At 52.7% G+C, this 17,347-nt stretch overlaps 2 protein-coding genes across 6 annotated transcripts; both read left to right on the forward strand.

The window, feature by feature from the left end:
- The first annotated feature begins 63 nt into the window (after nt 1-63).
- Nucleotides 64-13,340, forward strand: Acbd4 (acyl-CoA binding domain containing 4). 5 transcript variants are annotated; one of them, XM_050156575.1, is made up of 11 exons: nt 64-82; nt 1,125-1,249; nt 1,526-1,813; nt 1,963-2,081; nt 2,341-2,461; nt 2,533-2,617; nt 2,867-2,987; nt 3,240-3,326; nt 3,649-3,879; nt 4,438-4,577; nt 12,896-13,340. In XM_050156575.1, exons 4-11 carry the CDS (start codon nt 2,000-2,002, stop codon nt 13,016-13,018), a joined length of 990 nt encoding a protein of 329 aa, XP_050012532.1. In that variant the 5' UTR covers nt 64-82; nt 1,125-1,249; nt 1,526-1,813; nt 1,963-1,999; the 3' UTR covers nt 13,019-13,340. The 5 variants fall into 5 exon arrangements, with proteins under 5 accessions (XP_050012532.1, XP_050012529.1, XP_050012534.1 ...); XM_050156572.1 differs by lacking the exon at nt 64-82 and adding an exon at nt 151-238; XM_050156577.1 differs by lacking the exons at nt 64-82; nt 12,896-13,340 and adding exons at nt 151-238; nt 11,793-12,888.
- Nucleotides 13,341-13,548: 208 nt separating this feature from the next.
- Nucleotides 13,549-16,111, forward strand: Hexim1 (HEXIM P-TEFb complex subunit 1). The gene has a single exon (XM_050156571.1). It carries the CDS (start codon nt 14,646-14,648, stop codon nt 15,714-15,716), a length of 1,071 nt encoding a protein of 356 aa, XP_050012528.1. The 5' UTR covers nt 13,549-14,645; the 3' UTR covers nt 15,717-16,111.
- Nucleotides 16,112-17,347: the final 1,236 nt, after the last annotated feature.

Here is a 17,347-nt window from a genome sequence, read left to right on the forward strand (position 1 = left end):
GCGAGGACGGGTCAACCGGCACACAGCTTGCACCCAGCCCGCGCCCAGTGCGCGGTCCCGAGCGAAGAAACTTAGCGGCGCCGTGAGAGTCGGGAGGAGAAGACCTCGGGAGGAGGGAGAGAGGGAGGGACGAGGTGGAGGGGGCGGAGCGAGGCTGGAAATGGGCGGTGCGAGGCGCCTGCGGGACCCCCGGGCCCGGAGCTGTTCGTCCCCCGCGTCTACGCGTTCGCCTCTGCTAGTGAGTCCGTCTTTCCACTGGTCTTTCCACACCAGTGGCCAGAGTCCCTGTAAGAGGGGATTGAATACCCTAGGAGAGGACTGTCCTCCCGCACAGACACTTTTTTCTGGGGACTCTGACCCTGCTTCATCCACTTTTGCCGGGTCCTTTCGGGAGCCAGGCAGGGGACAGCTCTATAGAGGCTCGTGCTGGGCTAAAGGGTCCTTGGGGCGGGGGAAGCCCATAGAACCCCAGAACCGAGCTGCGCAGGGATGGGGGCGGGAGGCTGAGGCAGTGACGTCATGGATTAACCTCTCAGCTCCGAGCCAGTAGCCACCCCTTAGTGGTGGACGTCTCGAAGCTAACTGGTCTGGACTGATCTGCGACTAAGTTTAGAGTCCCAAAATCTGGTTCTGGGGTTCAGAGCTTAAGAGACTTGGTACACCATAGCGACACTCCATCCTTGGTCAAGGGATCTTCTGCACCGCACTCTGAGAAAGTGTTGGTGACGTCAGCCCATGGAAAACCTCCTTTTATGGGAGCCGACGTAGTGTTAGGTTTACACTTGTGAATGCGAAGGGTGGGCTGTCCAGGTGGCTTCTCAAGCACAAGTTTTGGGTAGGGACAGAGAGCTGGCACTTGGCAGCGGCCGACAGCCAGGCGTCCCACGCTAAAAGTTGCGTTTCCCGGGACCTAGAATCGCTATCTACTTGCCCTACTCTTTTCTGTCCCCACATATCCAAGTCCCAGCAATTCTGTGTGCTTGCTTGAGTCCCCACCCTTTCTGCGATCTTGAATTTTCTTACTAATTGTCGAACCTTCGCCTCGGCTTTTAATCTTTGATTCCTTCCAGGAATGTTCTTTTTCGTTATTTTTCTGGTTCACTCTGACTTTTTCCAAAACTCAGCTCCAGCGTCCCTTCTGCGGAACGCCGGGCTCCAGGACTCGCCTCTATTGCCAGCGTAGACGCGTTCCAAGAGCTGGGTGGCGGTGTCTCGGATAGGCGGGGCCAGCATCAGCCGACCTACTCCCGTGAGTGTCCACCAGGGGGCGCGCGGACGCCGCGACCATTCAGTGTGTCCACCGGGAGGCGCTGCAGCCCGCTTCTGGCTGTCGGGCGGTGCGGAGTGCGACCCAGAACTCAGCCCCGCCTGAATGGGAGAGGCAGAGTGAAACTATTTGCATACTCTTGAAAGAGCCTTTCTGACTGGGTAGGATATAAAAGCCGAATGTGAAACGGTGTCTCTCATTGGCTTTAATTTTCTTCTCGCTTTGCATCCCGCCCTATTCCTGCCCCCCTAAACCCAGAGGTCAATCCGAAACCACTGGTTAGTGGTGAGAAGAGGACCCCGGTGTCCCGTCAGTGGGCGCCTAAGATTGAGTGAGGTGCCGGGGCGCGGGAAGCCAGGGTGCCCACCCCCCCTCCCGACTCCTCCTCGCTCGCCGATTCGCCCGTTCAGGAATTGGAAATGGGCAACCTCGAGAGGTGCATCTGAGGACGTACAGGGCTCTGAGACCCTTGCCACCTGCCTCTCCTTCCACCCATGGCCACACTGGTGGTCCTCGCCACTCTGGCCCCATTGACGCTGCCTTGAGGTAGGAGAAGGACCCTCAGCTCAACTTCTGGCCTCCTGGGGTAGCATTCAGGTCTTGGGACTTTGTTTGCCTCTCTGGGAACTAGACCGGTTGTTTACAGTGCCACCGTGGACCATGAGGCCTGGTAACACTGACACTCGCTCTTGCAGAGTTGCTCCAAAGTAGGGCTCCCGAGCTTGGAGTAGCATGGGCACTGAGAAGGAAGAACCCGACTGCCAGAAACAGTTCCAGGCCGCCGTCAGCGTCATTCAGAACCTGCCTAAGAATGGTGAGGCTGTAGGGATTGGCATTTTGGGGTTCAGGATGGTTGCTTAGGCTCTGACCCCCAAATGGAACTGGGCCTGAACCCTGCAATGTTTACAGCCAAGTTCCTCCCTAGACTGTGGTGGGGTTCCTCTCTGCTTCCTGTTTTAGATGCCAGGGGTGGGATCCGTAGCCGCCTCTGCCCTTCCAAGGTGCCCCCTTCATCCTCTTGGAACCGGGGCTGATGCGGTGCCCTCTGTTTCCCAACCCTCTGCTCTGCGCAGGCTCTTACCGCCCTTCCTATGAAGAGATGCTGCGATTCTACAGCTACTACAAGCAGGCTACCATGGGGCCCTGCCTGGTCCCCCGGCCTGGGTTCTGGGACCCCATTGGACGTTATAAGTGGTGAGCTTCCCTCGGGCAGGGTACAAATGCCTCAGCTGTCACCCAGCTTCTGACAGCCCTCTGCCTCCTAGGGATGCCTGGAACAGCCTGGGCAAGATGAGCAGGGGGGAAGCCATGTCTGCCTACATCTCTGAGATGAAGCTGGTGGCACAGAAGGTAGTTAGGGCTGTGGCGCTCAGTCCCTAAGGGTGGCTTGCCCCTCACTCTTCAGGGGTGCGCTTCCATGTTTCCTACCCGTTGATATCCTTTGGGAAATCACCTTTCTGTTGCCCTCTCTCCCAATCCTGACTGATGCCAGGTGGAGGTACAGGGGAAGAAAGTAGTAAGGGGAGAGGCTCCACCCGGAGGGAATTGGGGTGGGAGTGGGAGGAGCCAGCCTGTCCCATTAGAACCCTTCCTGCACAGGTGATTGACACAGTGCCCCTGGGCGAAGTGGCGGAAGATATGTTTGGTTATTTTGAGCCCCTGTACCAGGTGATCCCTGACATGCCGAGGCCCCCAGACACCTTCCTAAGAAGGGTCACAGGTCAGATCTCCAGGATGGGAGCCCTGAAAATACGGAGCGAACTGCCTCGGGTGTGGGCTGGTGGGTGGCTGCTGTGTGGGGCAGGCAGTAGGAGCAAAGGGCCCCAGGTGTGCTATCTGTAAGGCCCTCAATCAGTGCCCCGTTGGGCTAGTTATCAGCTCGTATGCATGACTAATGGGGACAAGGGACTTGATCTCACTGGCAGATGCCAGCCTCTCCCCTGCCCCCGCTTCACGGGCTGTGTCTCCATAGGTTGGAAAGAGCCAGCGCTGGACAGAGACGATCAGGCTGCTCCAGAGCCTTCTTGCCTCCTGAAGGAGCCAGTACCTCCAAGTCCAGGTTAGCCATTGAGCAGGGGAGATACAGAGCCATGCCTAGACTGGGAAGGAACACCTTCAGGAGAGGAGACACTTGGTGTCCCCTTTATATCAGCATGTCCAGGGGCACTAAGACTTCCTGTGCTTTCAGAGGCCAAGGGAAGGCTCTGAGGCTGTTTTCAGGGTCTTGTGTCTTGGGCCCATCGTACTTGCTATGGCAAGAACTCTAGGTCCCCTGAGGAAGGACTTGCTACTCAGCTGCCCACTCTCCCCTCCCTCCAGAGTAGGAACCCCAATGCCAGTGCAGCTCCCCTTCACAAGAGTCTTGCCTTTTCCCTCTCCAGAGCCCCAGCCACCCAGGGACTTGGACCTGGAGGTTTTCTGTGATTCTCTGGAGCAGCTGGAGCCAGAGTTGGTGAGACCGTCCCTCTTCTCCCCTGTTCCTCCCGGGTCAGAGCTGCCCCACCTCCACCCTGAGACCTGCGACTCAGCTCAGCAGGCCTGCGCAGAGCAGAGGGGAGCAGCTGGCCCAGAGCTGGACACCGGAGGCAACCCTGAGCCCCCCAGTGAAAAAGGTGAGCTCTCTGTCCTGCCCATGGTCCCGGTACCCCAAGCTTTCCCTGTGTTGATCTCTTAGGACAAAGGTGGAAAGTCCAGTAGAGCAGTCTGGGAGGGCTCCCCAACAGCCTAAGGTGAGCACAGTCCCTGGCCTGGCGTTTTCTGAGGTTGCTGGCCTCTGCGCCCTCAGCAAAGGCAGCTTATAGACACAGGTGCATGGCGGCCGGAAGTTGTCCTCTCCCTCCCTCACATTCAGAATTCTCAGAGGGAGACTGTGAGTTCTGTCTGCCTTGTCCTGGTCTAGAATGTCCTGCGTGCTGAATCGCCAAAGGGACACTTCCATAAATTGTTGTTTAGTCCCCTGAGCACACCAGGTGCGTGAGGAAGAGGACATCGTCCCCTCATTTTCAGGAGTCACACAGCTCATCGGTGGCAGTGCTAGGTCAGCCCCATGCCAGCAAGCAGCCCATTACTCTGTCCTGGGAATGGACGCTGTAACGGCCACAATGGGGACAGGGTCAGCACGCTCTTAGACTTCTCCTTCATCCCCTGCCCTTTGTCTCTATGCTCCGCAGAGGGGTTGGAAGGTAGCCTGATGGGGCCCCAGGAACTGGACAAATGGCTGGTAAGAACAGTCCGGGCCATGCAGGAAAGCATGAGGAATGTCCAGAGAAGATTACAGAGCCTGGAGAGCAAGTCCCAGCCACGTGAGCAGGTGAGTGTCTCCCTCCTTCACTGAGAGATTGGGCAAGAGCGCCTCAGGACTCCACCCTGGATTCCTCACTGGGCTGTTTGGGGCTTTGGTCCCATGGCTCCACCGTCCACTGCTCTGTGCAGAGAATTGAGTGGTGTGGCTTCTGTTCTAGTTGGGGAAGCCATCGGGTGGGAGTGTGGGAAGAGCCTCTTAGGAAAGGGGGACCCCTCACTGATAGCCCAGCCCAAGAAAAACCAAGCGGGGAGTCACCCTCAAGAGTTGGAAGGGCCACAGAGTGTCTGCTTTTGCATTGGGATGGGGTCGCTGTGGGCCCTCAGGCAGCACTCCAGTTCCTAGATTTAGGGTTTGCCCCCAACTGTTCAGCTGTGCTCCTGTCATCTGCCCACACCCCTCCTCTAAGTGTCCCTTTGTTTTGTTTTCACTGGTGTTGTTTGAGATAGGGACTCAAGCCAATCACCTAGGCTGGTTAGGGACTCACTGTGTAGCCTGGGCTGCTCTTCTGTGAATCTGCCTGTCCCAGCCTTGAGTTCCAGAAGGGAGCCATTCTGCCGGCCGCCCAAAAGGTGTTTGTTTGTTTCTTTCTGGTTTGTTTGTTTGGTTTGGTTTTTTTTACTTTTCAAGTTGGGGTTTCTCTTTGTAGCCTTGACTGTCTAGGAACTAGCCCTGTAGACCAGGCTGGCCTTGAACTCACAGAGGTCCCTGTCCTGCTGATTTATTCTCTCCCTCCCCTTCTCTCTCTCTCTCTCTCTCTCTCTCTCTCTCTCTCTCTCTCTCTCTCTCTCTCTCTTTCTCCTCACTCACATTGTGGCCTACAGGGTTGGCTTTTGTCTGTTTGTGGTGAGATCTTGCTATGTAGCCCAAAGGTTTAGAATTTACCTTCCTCCAACCTCAGCCTCCCAAATACTGAGGTTACAACCTCACCACCACACCTGACTTGATTTCCCTTTTGCAGAAGAGGAAATAGAGGCCCGAGAACTTAGCTTGCCTGGGGGCACACCATGGAAGCCCTTGAACTGCTTTTGCTGTACCCAGAGCCTACCGGTCTCCTCCCGTGGGCTCCGGTTAATAGCATTGATGAAGCACAGGGTACACCCATCCTAGTGAGAATGTGGTTAAAGGGTGTTTAAACCGGGAGTAGGCTTCGTTGCTCTATTTGGAGATCTCTGGTGTGACCCCTAACCTACTGAGTATGGTGGATCTGAGCCTTGGTGACAAGGATTTCAACACTGCTGCCCCTCCCCCACAGCATTCTCTATTCCCATGCCACCTTTTACCCACTTGAAATGTGAAGGACCCCCCCCCCCCCCCCCCCCCCCCCCCCCCCCCCCCCCCCCCCCCCCCCCCCCCCCCCCCCCCCCCCCCCCCCCCCCCCCCCCCGCCCAGCCACCCCCTGTGCTAAGCAAGGACTCTACCATTGAGCCACTTCGTCAGCTTGTCTTTTATTTGAGACAAGGTCTTACCAAGTTGCCCATTAGCAATTAGACTGTTTCGTAGATTATACAGTTGCTGGGGTTGGGCTGGAGATACAGCACAGTAATGGGGCATTTCCCTAGAAGCCCTGGGGCACTGGGCTCAATCTAGCGTCACCAAAAGTGGGAAAGAAGTTTAAACCTAGCATTTGCTAAGTAACTGAAAATCACAGACCTGGGACATGAGACCTAGCTAAAATGCGGGGGATGACGTGTGTGTGTGTGTGTGTGTGTGTGTGTGTGTGTGTGTGTGTGTGTAGGTCACAGGACAACTACATCTCTCCTACTGTGAGTCCTGGAGATTGAACTAGGATCATCAGTCTTGGCCACAAACACCTTTCTTGCTAACCATCTCATTGATCCTCAGCACTTGTTGTTGTTTTAGAGATTTATTTATTATGTATACAGTGTTCTGCCTGCATATACGCCTGCAGGCCAGAAGAGGGCACCAGATCTCATTATAGATGGTTGTGAGCCACCATGTGGTTACTGGGAATTGAACTCAGGACCTCTGGAACAGCAGCTCTTAACAGCTGAGCCATCTCCCCAGCCCCTTGTTTTGTTTTTTTGAGTCAGGGTTTCTCTGTGTTAACAGCCCTGCCTGTCCTAGAACTTACACTGTAGAACAGGTTGACTTTGAACTGAAGAGATCAACCTGCCTCTGCCTCCCAAGTGCCAGGACCCTTAGCATTTTAAATCAACCATCACAGCACACCTACAATCCTAACACCCTGGAGGCAGAGTCAGGGGGAATCCGTGAAGCTTGAGACTTGCCTAAGCTTTGAGTTCCACACCAGCCAAAAAGAAAAAAAATATATATTGTAAACGTCATAAAGTTCCACTCTGAATTCTGAATATATTTTATTACAATTCTGTAATATCACCAGATATCCAGTCCAAGTTCAGATTTTCCGAGTTGTTTCAGCCGCTGTTGATCAGTCTGGGGTCACACTGTCCCTAAACCATTATTTCTGTCGTTGCCTCTGCTGGAAGCAGGTGTCAAACGCAGGGCATTTAGCTCAGCATCTGAGCTACACCCCTCAGCCTAAACTAGTCCTGGCACAGGGGCATGCAGACTGCCCCACTTCTGGGGCCTGATCATGCCTGATTTCCTTGTACACCGTATTTTCTGTGAAATGAGTTAAGATCCAAAGATTGGCTTTGTATCTAGTTAAACATTCTGGCCAGAGACTATGTGAGGTAGCTTACACTTGGTTTTGGTTTTAGTGTTTTGGTTTTTATTTAGGTGTATGTGCATGAGTGTTTGCCTGCATGTATGTATATGTACCACATGTGTGCCTGGTATCCTCAGAAGTCAGGAGAGGGTGTTGAATCCTCTGAAAGTGGAATCAGAGACAGTTGTGAGCTGCCATGTGAATGCTGGGTCCTCTGCAAGACCAGCAAACGCTCTTACCTACTGAGTCCTCTGTCTAGCCCTTGGGTTTTGTGCGTGTGTGATTTGTTTGAGATATGGGCTCACTGTGTAGCTCTGGCTGGCCTGGAACTCACTATGTAGACCAGGCTGGTCTTGAACTCACGGTGATTTGCCTGCCTGTCTCCTCCCCTCTGCCACCCAGTGTAGTTTACACTTGTAATCCTAGCACTTGGGAGGCTGAGACAGAAGGGTTGCTGTGAGTTCCAGGCCAACCTGAGCTATAAAGTTAAGACCCTGTCTCAATAAATTAAAAACAGAAATCAGGGGCTGGAAAGATGGATCCGCTGTTAAGAGTGCCTCCTCTTCATCCGGAGGCCCAAGTTCACTTCCTTGTACCCATGGCAGACAGTTCAGAAATGGCTGGAACTTCAGTTCCAGGGAATCAGACCTTGATGGGCACCTCCCACACCCATGGGGCAAGCACACACACACACACACACACACATAAAATAAAGTCATCATTGTTTTACAAACAAACAACAAACCATATCAGAGTGATGTTCCTCACATCAGGCGACACTAGGGGACAGGTAGTAGTACCTGGCCCTCTACCACTAAGGAGTCTAGCGTGTACTGCTGGCCTGGTGACAGTCTGGCCCCAACTCCATGATGTCAAGTTTTCCTCTTGAAGCCACGGAATGTCCAGCTCATCAACCATTTTGCCATACTGTGTCTGACAACTGATGATCTTTGCCTTGACAGTAATTTATTTAGTGCTTGCAAAAATCTGTTGATTTTCCATTCTCTTATTCCTCCAACAGGTGAGCGTTTTGTTTTCTGTAGGGTTTTCCTGAAACAAAATTGCCCACAGAAAAAGCAGGGCTTCATTTTCTTCTTTTTTGACTTTGTTCTTCCTCCTCCTCTTCTTCCTCTTTCTTTTTTTTCTTTTTTCTTTTTTTTTTTTTTTTTTTTTTTTTTTTTTTTTTTTTTTTTTTTTTTTTTTTTTTTTTTGAGACAGGGTCCTGATGTGTCGGTCAGGCTAGCCTTGGAATTCACCTGTGATCCTCCTGCCTAGCCTCCTGAGTGCTGGGATTACAGGCAAGGGCCACATGCCCGTCTTCTGTATCTCTTGTGTTTTGCTGTGCTAGGGTGAAACCCGGGGTCTTGCACATGCTAGGAAGTGCTGGGTCCTTGTTTGAAATATGAGCTTTGTTTCTTCCAGTACACATCTTTCCGGTACAGTACTACTAGTCTGGTCCTTTTGAGGCCTGGAGGAGCCGGCTTGGAAGCTGTCTCACCTGGGATTGGACCCGTGGGGGAGGGGGAGGGGAGGGGCACGCTTCAGGTTAGTGGAGCACAGGTAGGCTTAGGACCCTCCCAGTCTCCGGGAGGCCAGGCCAAAAGAGGTCTGGAAGTAAGTTTCTAGGAGGCGGGCTGTCCTGAAGCTGGGCTGGCTTCTGACTCCTTCCCTCTTGGCTGCAGAGGCCACCCAGGACTCGGCCTTGGCCCCTAGGGCTCTCGGCTCCCACGCTGCTCTTCTTTATCCTGTGGCCCTTCGTTGTCCAGTGGCTTTTCCGACAGTTTCGGACCCAGAAGAGGTGACTCAAGGAAGGGGTCTCTCTAGCAACTGAGAAGGCTATGACGAGTCCCCGCGCACGTCCTGCCGTGACCTGAGCCTCCCTAGGTTTAGGGAAACAGCATTAGAAACCCCTCCTATCCTCTTTCGCCTTGGCACGCCCTCCTTGGGGGGGGGGGGGGGCAATAAGACCCCACCCTTCCCTGCAACTCGCACTGACGCCCAGAGTCCCCAAGCGGTTGGATTGGCTGCTGTCATGGTGCACATCCTAGCTTTGGGGTTGGCGGTGAGCACCCTCCGACCCCACCCTCTGGGTCACCTGACTTTGCTCCTGCCGAGTCGGCTCCCTGCCGAGACTCAGCTCTTGGGCGAGTTGGGACATGGACCTGGCCTGAAGACTGATTGGCTGAAAGGTTACAGGAAAGACTGGAGCCGGGAGGAATGGGAGGGGTGTGCAGGCTGGGGGCTGGGACGCCCCGCACACACGCACAAGTTCACATCGCGCTCAGGACTTCACTGAAGATTCACGTGCAATTGAACCCTTCATTAAACAAAAGAAAACCTCCTCAGTCTGCCGTCTGGGCGCCCACGAAAAGAGCGGGAAAACGGGCGGGTCGCGCGAGACACAAGTCCAGTCCCACTCCCTAAATGCTCTGAAGAAGAGCTAGGACTTCCTTATAAGTAATATTTTCCCTCCTCCCTAGAGGAACCAGGAGAAAACAGGTCTCCTACTGGGGTCAGGGAGTACCTGGGCGGGGGGAGGGGGGGTGTCGCGTGGAGGCTTAGAGTTCTTATCAGGAGCCGGGGGTTGGTTGGCCCCGCCCTAGGGGGGGAGGGCTGCTGGCCCAACTTTGCACGCCGCCCTAAGAATTGGAGTTCTCTGCGGTGGGCTCCAAACAATGCTGCCTCTTCCTCAGCGTCGTTTAGAAGAAGACTTAACTTCTTACTTAAGTCTTGGTTGTTACTTCCTATCATGTCCTCCTGTTCTTCCCAGAGAACTTTCTAGAAGGCCCGGGCCCACCCACTGGGAGGGGTGGGGACAGGTCCTCCATTGCCTGACCACCAATCCCCAGTTGTGGACCCAGGACCTGCACAGACCTCTTGAGCTGCTTGCTTGGCTTTAGAACTTTTGCTAAGAACTGCCTAGGTGGCCTGGCCTCTGATCGGATATTGTGGGCCGACCCTGCTGTGCCTGCCTGGCTTGCCTCCAACCACTAGACTGTATTCCGCTTTAAACTGACCACTCCAGCACCTTCTAGTGCTCAGAGCCTACAGGGCTAGCTATTGGCAGCTGCTACCACCTGAGCCTCAGGCTCTCCCTTGCTCTGGGGGGAAAAGGATGGTACTGGAGATCCCTAGGTGTGTTCCTCTGAGTTCCCTAACACTGTAGGTCTGAACACTTCCCCAGGCTTTGGCCATCCTTAGGCCTAATGGGAAATACAGTCACTCTGTGGGGCCTTAGCAGCAGGAGGGTAGCCCTAAAGACAGACACCACACACTGCACTGGTACTTCAGGGCACAGTCCAGGGTCACAGGAAAAGGCTGAAAAGCCTGTGCTGAAGGCAGACATCAGCTGGGCAGTGGGAGCCCATCGAACTGGGACCACAATGCATGCAGGGAAAGTAGACTGTCAGCTTCACAGCTCACGCGTTGGCTCTGCAAGCTGGGACCTGAAGAACTGAGTCGGGGTCAGCTTGTTTGCGAACTAGGAATGGTCTCCTCCTCATAAGGCAGGAGTTGAGACGTTGAACAATGACTGGAGAGTGGGAAATGCTTGGCAAAGGGCTAGAGGTTCTGGAACCCTACAGCCTGGTGACCCCACGGCTTAACACTGCCCAGTAAACTTTGTCTAGGTTCAACTTTAACGTGTACATCCCTGACTGAATGCTCAAATCCTCCAATGCCTGAAGTTTGGAAGTTTTGACTCTCCCAGTCAAGTTGTTTCCAAAGACCTCATTTCCTCTTAAAAAAAAAAAAATTGTTTCTTGAGACAGGGTTTCACTGTGTAGCCCTGGCTGTCCCAGAACTCACTATGTAGACCAGGCTGGCCTTGAACTCACAGAGATCCAAGTGCTGGGATTAAACCTCCACCTATTTCCTCTTAAGAAAAAATTTAAGATACAGCCAGGCGGTGGTGGTGCACAACTTTAATCCCAGTACTGGGGAGGCAGAGGCAGGAGGATCTCTGTGAGTTCCAGGTCTACAGAGCTAGTTCCAGGACAGCTAAAACTGTCACACAGCAAAACCCTGTCTGGGGTGTAGTGTTAAGCTACATTTTATGCATGAATTTTGTTGGCATGTATGTCCCTGTAACGCATATGTCTGGCACTGGTGGAGGTCAGAAGACAGCGCCAGACCCTTGGAGCTGGACCAACAGCTGTGAACTGAGAGGACACGTGCTCTCAGCTACGGAGCCATCTTCTCCCGCGGCCCGTGCCCCTTTTCCTCTTCTTCATCTCCTGGTGCCTCCTACGTCATGAAGACAGAGAAAGGCAGGATTTTCAGACAGACCTGAGTTTCTGGAAGTACATGGAAACAAGCTAGAATTTTCAAAACATCTGAATGTTCCCCAGGGAGCATTCCTTCTTGCTTCCCCTTGGAGACAGCCTTGCACTACAACTGCTATCCCCCCCCCCGCCCCGCCCCCACCTCTCTGAAGTTCCTCAACTCTTTTACACCCTGGGAGGTGGCATGCACCTACAGCTGCCATTACTGTGGAGGCTGAGGCAGGAGGATGAGGCCTGGCCTCAAACACAACAGAGACAAAGTAAAATGTTCTTTATGCTCCGTCCCAGGCAGCTGTTCCAGAAGGCCTGTCCACAGACTGCCCAGCCCGGACAGCAAGGCTCACGAGGCTTTACCTGCAATCTCAGCTGCTGTGCTTGGGTTGCTCACTGTAGTCTGAGCAACTTACTGCTCTAAAGCTCTTTTCTGCCCTAGCAGATGACTGCTAACTGCATTGTTTGCAACCGTTTGAAGTGATTGGCAATAAAGTCCAGGGTTCTTGAGGAAATGGGGGGAGGGGGATTTTGTGTTTTGTCTTAAAATTTTTTTGTTTTTAAGACAGTTTTTTTTCCTCTGTGTAATAGTCCTGGTTGTCCTGAAACTCATTTTGTAGATCAGGCTGGCCTTGAACTCACTGAGATCTGCCTACCTCTACCTCCTAAGTGCTGGGGCCACCACCGCCCGGTTTTAAATGATTTTTATTATTTTACATATCTGAAGTGTTTTTTTCCTGTGTGTATGTATGAGTCAGGTACTTGCCTGGTGCCCATGGGAGGCATCAGAGTCCCTGGATCTGGAGACAACATGTGGGTGCCAGCGCTCTTATCTGCTGAGCCAGCTCTCCAGGCCTTGGATTTTGTGTTTTGGACACAATAAATAAATAAAAATGGTATTGGGTGTCAGGTAGACAGGACCTCTAGTTTGATCTGCCACTTGGTTGCCCCATGACCTTGGATAAGTCACTTTAGTACTCCAAGTTTTAGTGCTTTCTTACATCTAAAATGGAGGCTAAATCCTGGCCTGTCTCACATGGCTGTGGTGGTCAAATAGTTCCATGTGTACACTCTCACTGGATTCTGGCTGGGATGTAGGGAGAAATAAGAAGCAAGGGTCACTAGGTACTCAAGCAAAGGAAGCTGCAGCAATTACACCAAGGGGATTAAAGAGAGTTCTCAGAGCCCTTCAAGTGAAAGACCAGAGTCCGAACTCCTTTTAAGGGGGAAACAGGACCCCACTTCACCCCCAATCTACCCTACGGCCCGGGGCCAAGCACACCCGTTTTCAGCGAAGGCCTCCAGCTCTCCTCCTCCAAGCCTCTTTCCCCCAATCTCATCTCTGGACAACACCGTGCTCCTTTCGGAATCGCATTGATTTTTGAATCCCTCCCCGACAGAGATGTGCATCAACTGGCCCGAACTCTCCTGTCGCTGCTAGGGAAAGGTCTGCGGTCTCAAAAGCGACGAAGCCAAGGCCCAGGGAGGCCATTGTCGTCGGCCGAATCCGGGGTTCGGGGTGACTCCTTTGCCCCCATTACGCGCTTTCGGTGGGACTCAGACGAAGTGCTAGACCCCGGATGTCCATTTTGCTTTCGCCCCTGGTGTGGAGATGGCTCTTGGCCAAGGTGGCTTTTCTCACCCAAGGGTCCCCAGGGTAGCCTGGGGGGCCGACGTCACTCAGGACTCGAACCCGCCCTCTCATCTCCCGAGGCCTAGCGTGAGGCTGATGCACAACAGGCCGACACACTGTGCCTTTAAGGCGGCACTTCTTAATTCTTCATTTGTTTACTTCTTCATGCGCTTTTCGGGTTTTGTTTTTTAAATAAATATTTGTCCACAATATCCTTCCGCTTATCTCTCTCCCAGGAACTCGTCACCTGCCTCAGAGACATTACTATAATTTTAAGAATCCAATGTCAGTAATCATGACCAACATCTCTCTTTATAGGATTTAATCCTCTTTTACACTTCAGGGACTACTTTTTAGGGACAAACCATTTTTGCACTAGTTGAAAACCGTCTATAACTATCCGAACCTTTCCGCTGAGAGCAGAATACGACATTGATCTTTTAAACGCACCTTTTAATAAAAATATTCTGTCTAGGCTCCCAAAGGTCATGGAATCTTCTTGTATTCCTGAAGCACAATGGTATGGTCCAGAATCCGCCCCATCTCCCTTGCGATTGGTCTTCCCCCCCTCAGAGAGACGAATAACTCTTGCCCAATGACCGCTCACGTTTCTTCAGCGACTGCAAAGCGATGGAAGGAGGCGGCCTGGGAGACGCCCCCTACGCGCTCTACGATTGGCTACGTTGCACGGCGCGCGACGACGGCGGGCCCGAAAGAAGAGGACTACGACTCCCGGCAGCCCCACAGCTGGACTCCGTTACGCATGCGCACAGGCGGGGCTAGCAAGCTTCTATATATAAGAGGCGCTGAGGGCTAGGAGACAGCAGTTGGAAGTTGGCAGGTGGAAAGTCAGGTTGGGAGGGGAAGCCGGAGGAGGAGGCGGAAGAAGAGCTGTCTGAAGGGGGAGGAGGGAGGGAGGAAAAGAGGAGGAGGCGGAGGAGAACTGAGCGGAGCATCGAGCCAGAGGGGAGATGAGTTTGTCTGTCCTCGGCTAAGGCTCCGGCCCGGCCTGGGGAACTGGGAGCTCGGGTTGGAGCGACACCCGTGGAAGTGGGAGGAGGTGGCTCTGGGACTTTAACCCCTTGTGGGCTCTGCGGCAGGGGATTTAACCCTTTGTGGATTCGGCCCCTCGGAGGCAGCGTCATCGGGTAGTTTTAACCCCTTCGGGGCTGGGTTTAACCCATTGGACTTAAGCCTCACCTCCTTGCCCACCAACTCCTCCATCGTGGGAGCGCTCAGCGGGGAGGCGTGAAGCCCACCAGTCTGAACATTACGTACTGTGCCTGCTGCTGCATCCTCTTGGACTTGCTAGTTGGCCACGCTTGTGAGCGCTTAACCCTTTATTGACTTAACTCCAAGTTGCGATTTGAGTTTGCTGACAAGACGGACGAAAGAAGTCACTGCAGAAATTACCGGCCGAAGAGGACTTTGTTGGACATTCTCTAAAAAGAAAGAAAAGCCTTTTTTTTCTTAAGCCAAAATTTCTCAAACTTCCTGAAGAGGACTCTACTAAAGCCATGGCCGAGCCACTCTTGTCAGAACATCAACACCAGCCTCCAACTAGCAACTGTACAGGTGCTGCTGTTGTCCATGAGGAGCAGAACTCTGAGCGCCCCCCAGGCGCGGAGGAACGGGTGCCCAAGGAGGACAGTAGGTGGCAATCGAGAGCGTCCCCGCAGTCGGGTGGCCGTCCGGCACAGGAGAGAGAAGGGGGCCTGAAGCTCCAGCCGCCCCCACTGCAGACCAATGACCGTCCAGAATCAAGCTGCCTGGAAACAGGCGAGAAGGGCCAGAACGGGGAGGACCTATCTACTGGCGGTGCCTCCCCGTCGGTGGAGGGGGAACCGATGTCCGAGCCCCTTGTCCTGCCAGGTCATGACTCGGAGGCCACCAAGTTGGGTGCTTCTGCCGCTGGAGGCGAGGAGGCATGGGGACAGCAGCAGAGACAGTTGGGCAAGAAAAAACATCGGAGGCGCCCCTCCAAGAAGAAGCGGCATTGGAAGCCATACTACAAGCTGACTTGGGAGGAGAAGAAAAAGTTCGACGAGAAGCAGAGCCTGCGAGCTTCGCGGGTTCGAGCTGAGATGTTCGCCAAGGGCCAGCCGGTCGCGCCCTATAACACCACGCAGTTCCTCATGGATGACCACGATCAGGAGGAGCCTGACCTCAAAACCGGCCTCTACCCCAAGCGGGCAGCCGCCAAATCCGACGACACCAGCGATGAGGACTTTGTGGAAGAAGTTGGTGAGGAGGACGGGGGCAGCGATGGCATGGGAGGGGATGGCAGCGAGTTTCTGCAGCGGGACTTCTCGGAGACGTACGAACGGTACCACGCCGAGAGCCTGCAGAACATGAGCAAGCAGGAGCTCATCAAAGAGTACCTGGAGCTGGAGAAGTGCCTCTCGCGCAAGGAGGACGAAAATAACCGACTGCGGCTGGAGAGCAAGCGGCTGGGCGGCGTCGATGCGCGAGTGCGGGAGCTGGAGCTGGAGCTGGACCGGCTGCGCGCCGAGAACCTCCAGCTGCTGACCGAGAACGAATTACACCGGCAGCAGGAGCGAGCGCCGCTTTCCAAGTTCGGCGACTAGACTGAAAACTCTGGGGCGGGGGGGGGGGGGGGGGGGGGGGGGCAAAGGGGACTTTTTACAGTGCTGGAATGTAACATTATATACATGTGTATATAAGACAGCGGACCTTTTTATGACACATAATCAGAAGAGAAAATCCCCCTGGCTTTGGTTTGGTAAATTTAGCCATGATGTTACTTGTGTGCTTTCTCCCGTTAATTATGTGAAACTGAAGGGTTGCTTTTCTTGTTTTCCTTTTTAGACGTTGTTTCTTAATGTGCAAGTAATTTGACCAAGTTAAAATGCATTTTTCTGTTTAAAAAAAATCCCCTCCTTAAGCGGAGCTATGAGGTGGCCAAATTTGAGACCCATTACATTCATTCTAGTTATAATAAATTTAATGTTTGTAAATGTAACAGTTTCAGTGTGCTTTCTAGAGATTCAAAATCGTGTTGATTGATGTGACTGTACTTTTGAGGAAGGGTAAAAAAAACTGTTTATCAGTTTGCAAAACTACCTGAAATTCGGTTTGCCCCCCACCCTATGGTTTTAGTATGCTTCAAAATGCAGTTCAGGTAAAATACATTCAGCTTTATCTTCAGTACTAAACTGTGCTTGCTTCCTTTATGAGTTGCTTGGTATTTGGGGGCATAGAAAGTGGCTACAAACAGAAGCCCAGCATCTGCCCCTTGATGGCCATTCAGAAGTGTGGTAACCAAAGAATAAACCTAATTTGGCAATTTGTTGGAGAACTGGAAGCATCATTACAGCTCTACAAGTCCCAGTTTTCAGTAGTCCTGGCTTCCTTCTAAGCCCTCACCCCTAACTCCAATAATGCTAAGGAGTCCTGGAGACCTAGGTGAGGTTCCTGGTAAACTCGCTTTTCTCAGTGCAAGCAAGAAATAAACTTGTGGGGCAACTCTTTATGTTAACATGTTAGAGACAGAATATTGGATTGAAATGGCTAAGTGATCCAAGGACTTAGCTTCATTGTCCTATACTTAAAAGTATTTTTCTCTATTAAGAAAAGCTGACCTATCCATTAGAATCAAACTAAAATTTGAAATGCCCCTTTTTGCAAGTGAAGCTGGTTACAAAGAGGGCCTGAGGCCCTGAGTTGATGAGCAGAAACCCTGCATGTTCTCAGTACAACAGCTAGTCTCAGTCTCCTATGCTGCTGGACAGCTGCCTGGGTTAGGGACTTCTGCTCTTGAAAATGCAGGAAAGCTCTGAGAACTAGTTCCTACAACAGATTGAAAAATAAATTCAACCATTGTTCTTTCTTGTCATAGTTAATGTATCCCTCCTTCACCTGACCTGTGTCAGTGTTTTCCTAGGGCAATTGTATTGCTCAAATTATTAGCACACTGGTTCCTTAACCTGGAGTCTTAAAAACCACAGGGGGCCTTGGGGGTCCATGCACCCCATATAATTGTATGTAGTCTTGTGAGATATATATTTACAAACAGCCACTGGTTTCAAGAAACTCAGGGGGTTGCCCAATTCTTTAAGAACCCCTAAACAGGGTGGGAGGGGTACCCGTCTCTGTTCTGGCAGCTAAATGGCCACAGTGGAGCATAAGCAGCACAGACAAATCCGTAAATCAAGGGAAACTGCCAGTAGGATGCTGGTCCCATTCTGGCAGGCGGTCT

Source organism: Alexandromys fortis, unplaced genomic scaffold (genome assembly GCF_014885135.2).
Source record: "Alexandromys fortis isolate MF-2015 unplaced genomic scaffold, M_Fortis_MF-2015_v1.1 scaffold_31, whole genome shotgun sequence".
Lineage (NCBI taxonomy): Eukaryota > Metazoa > Chordata > Mammalia > Rodentia > Cricetidae > Alexandromys > Alexandromys fortis.

Coding starts and splice junctions, on each gene's coding strand:
- Acbd4 (XM_050156575.1), top strand. CDS start 2,000: ATGGGCACTGAGAAGGAAGAACCCGACTGCCAGAAACAGTTCCAGGCC. Junction 2,618..2,866: donor TGAAGCTGGTGGCACAGAAG/GTAGTTAGGGCT, acceptor CTTCCTGCACAG/GTGATTGACACAGTGCCCCT. Junction 2,988..3,239: donor CTTCCTAAGAAGGGTCACAG/GTCAGATCTCCA, acceptor GTGTCTCCATAG/GTTGGAAAGAGCCAGCGCTG.
- Hexim1 (XM_050156571.1), top strand. CDS start 14,646: ATGGCCGAGCCACTCTTGTCAGAACATCAACACCAGCCTCCAACTAGC.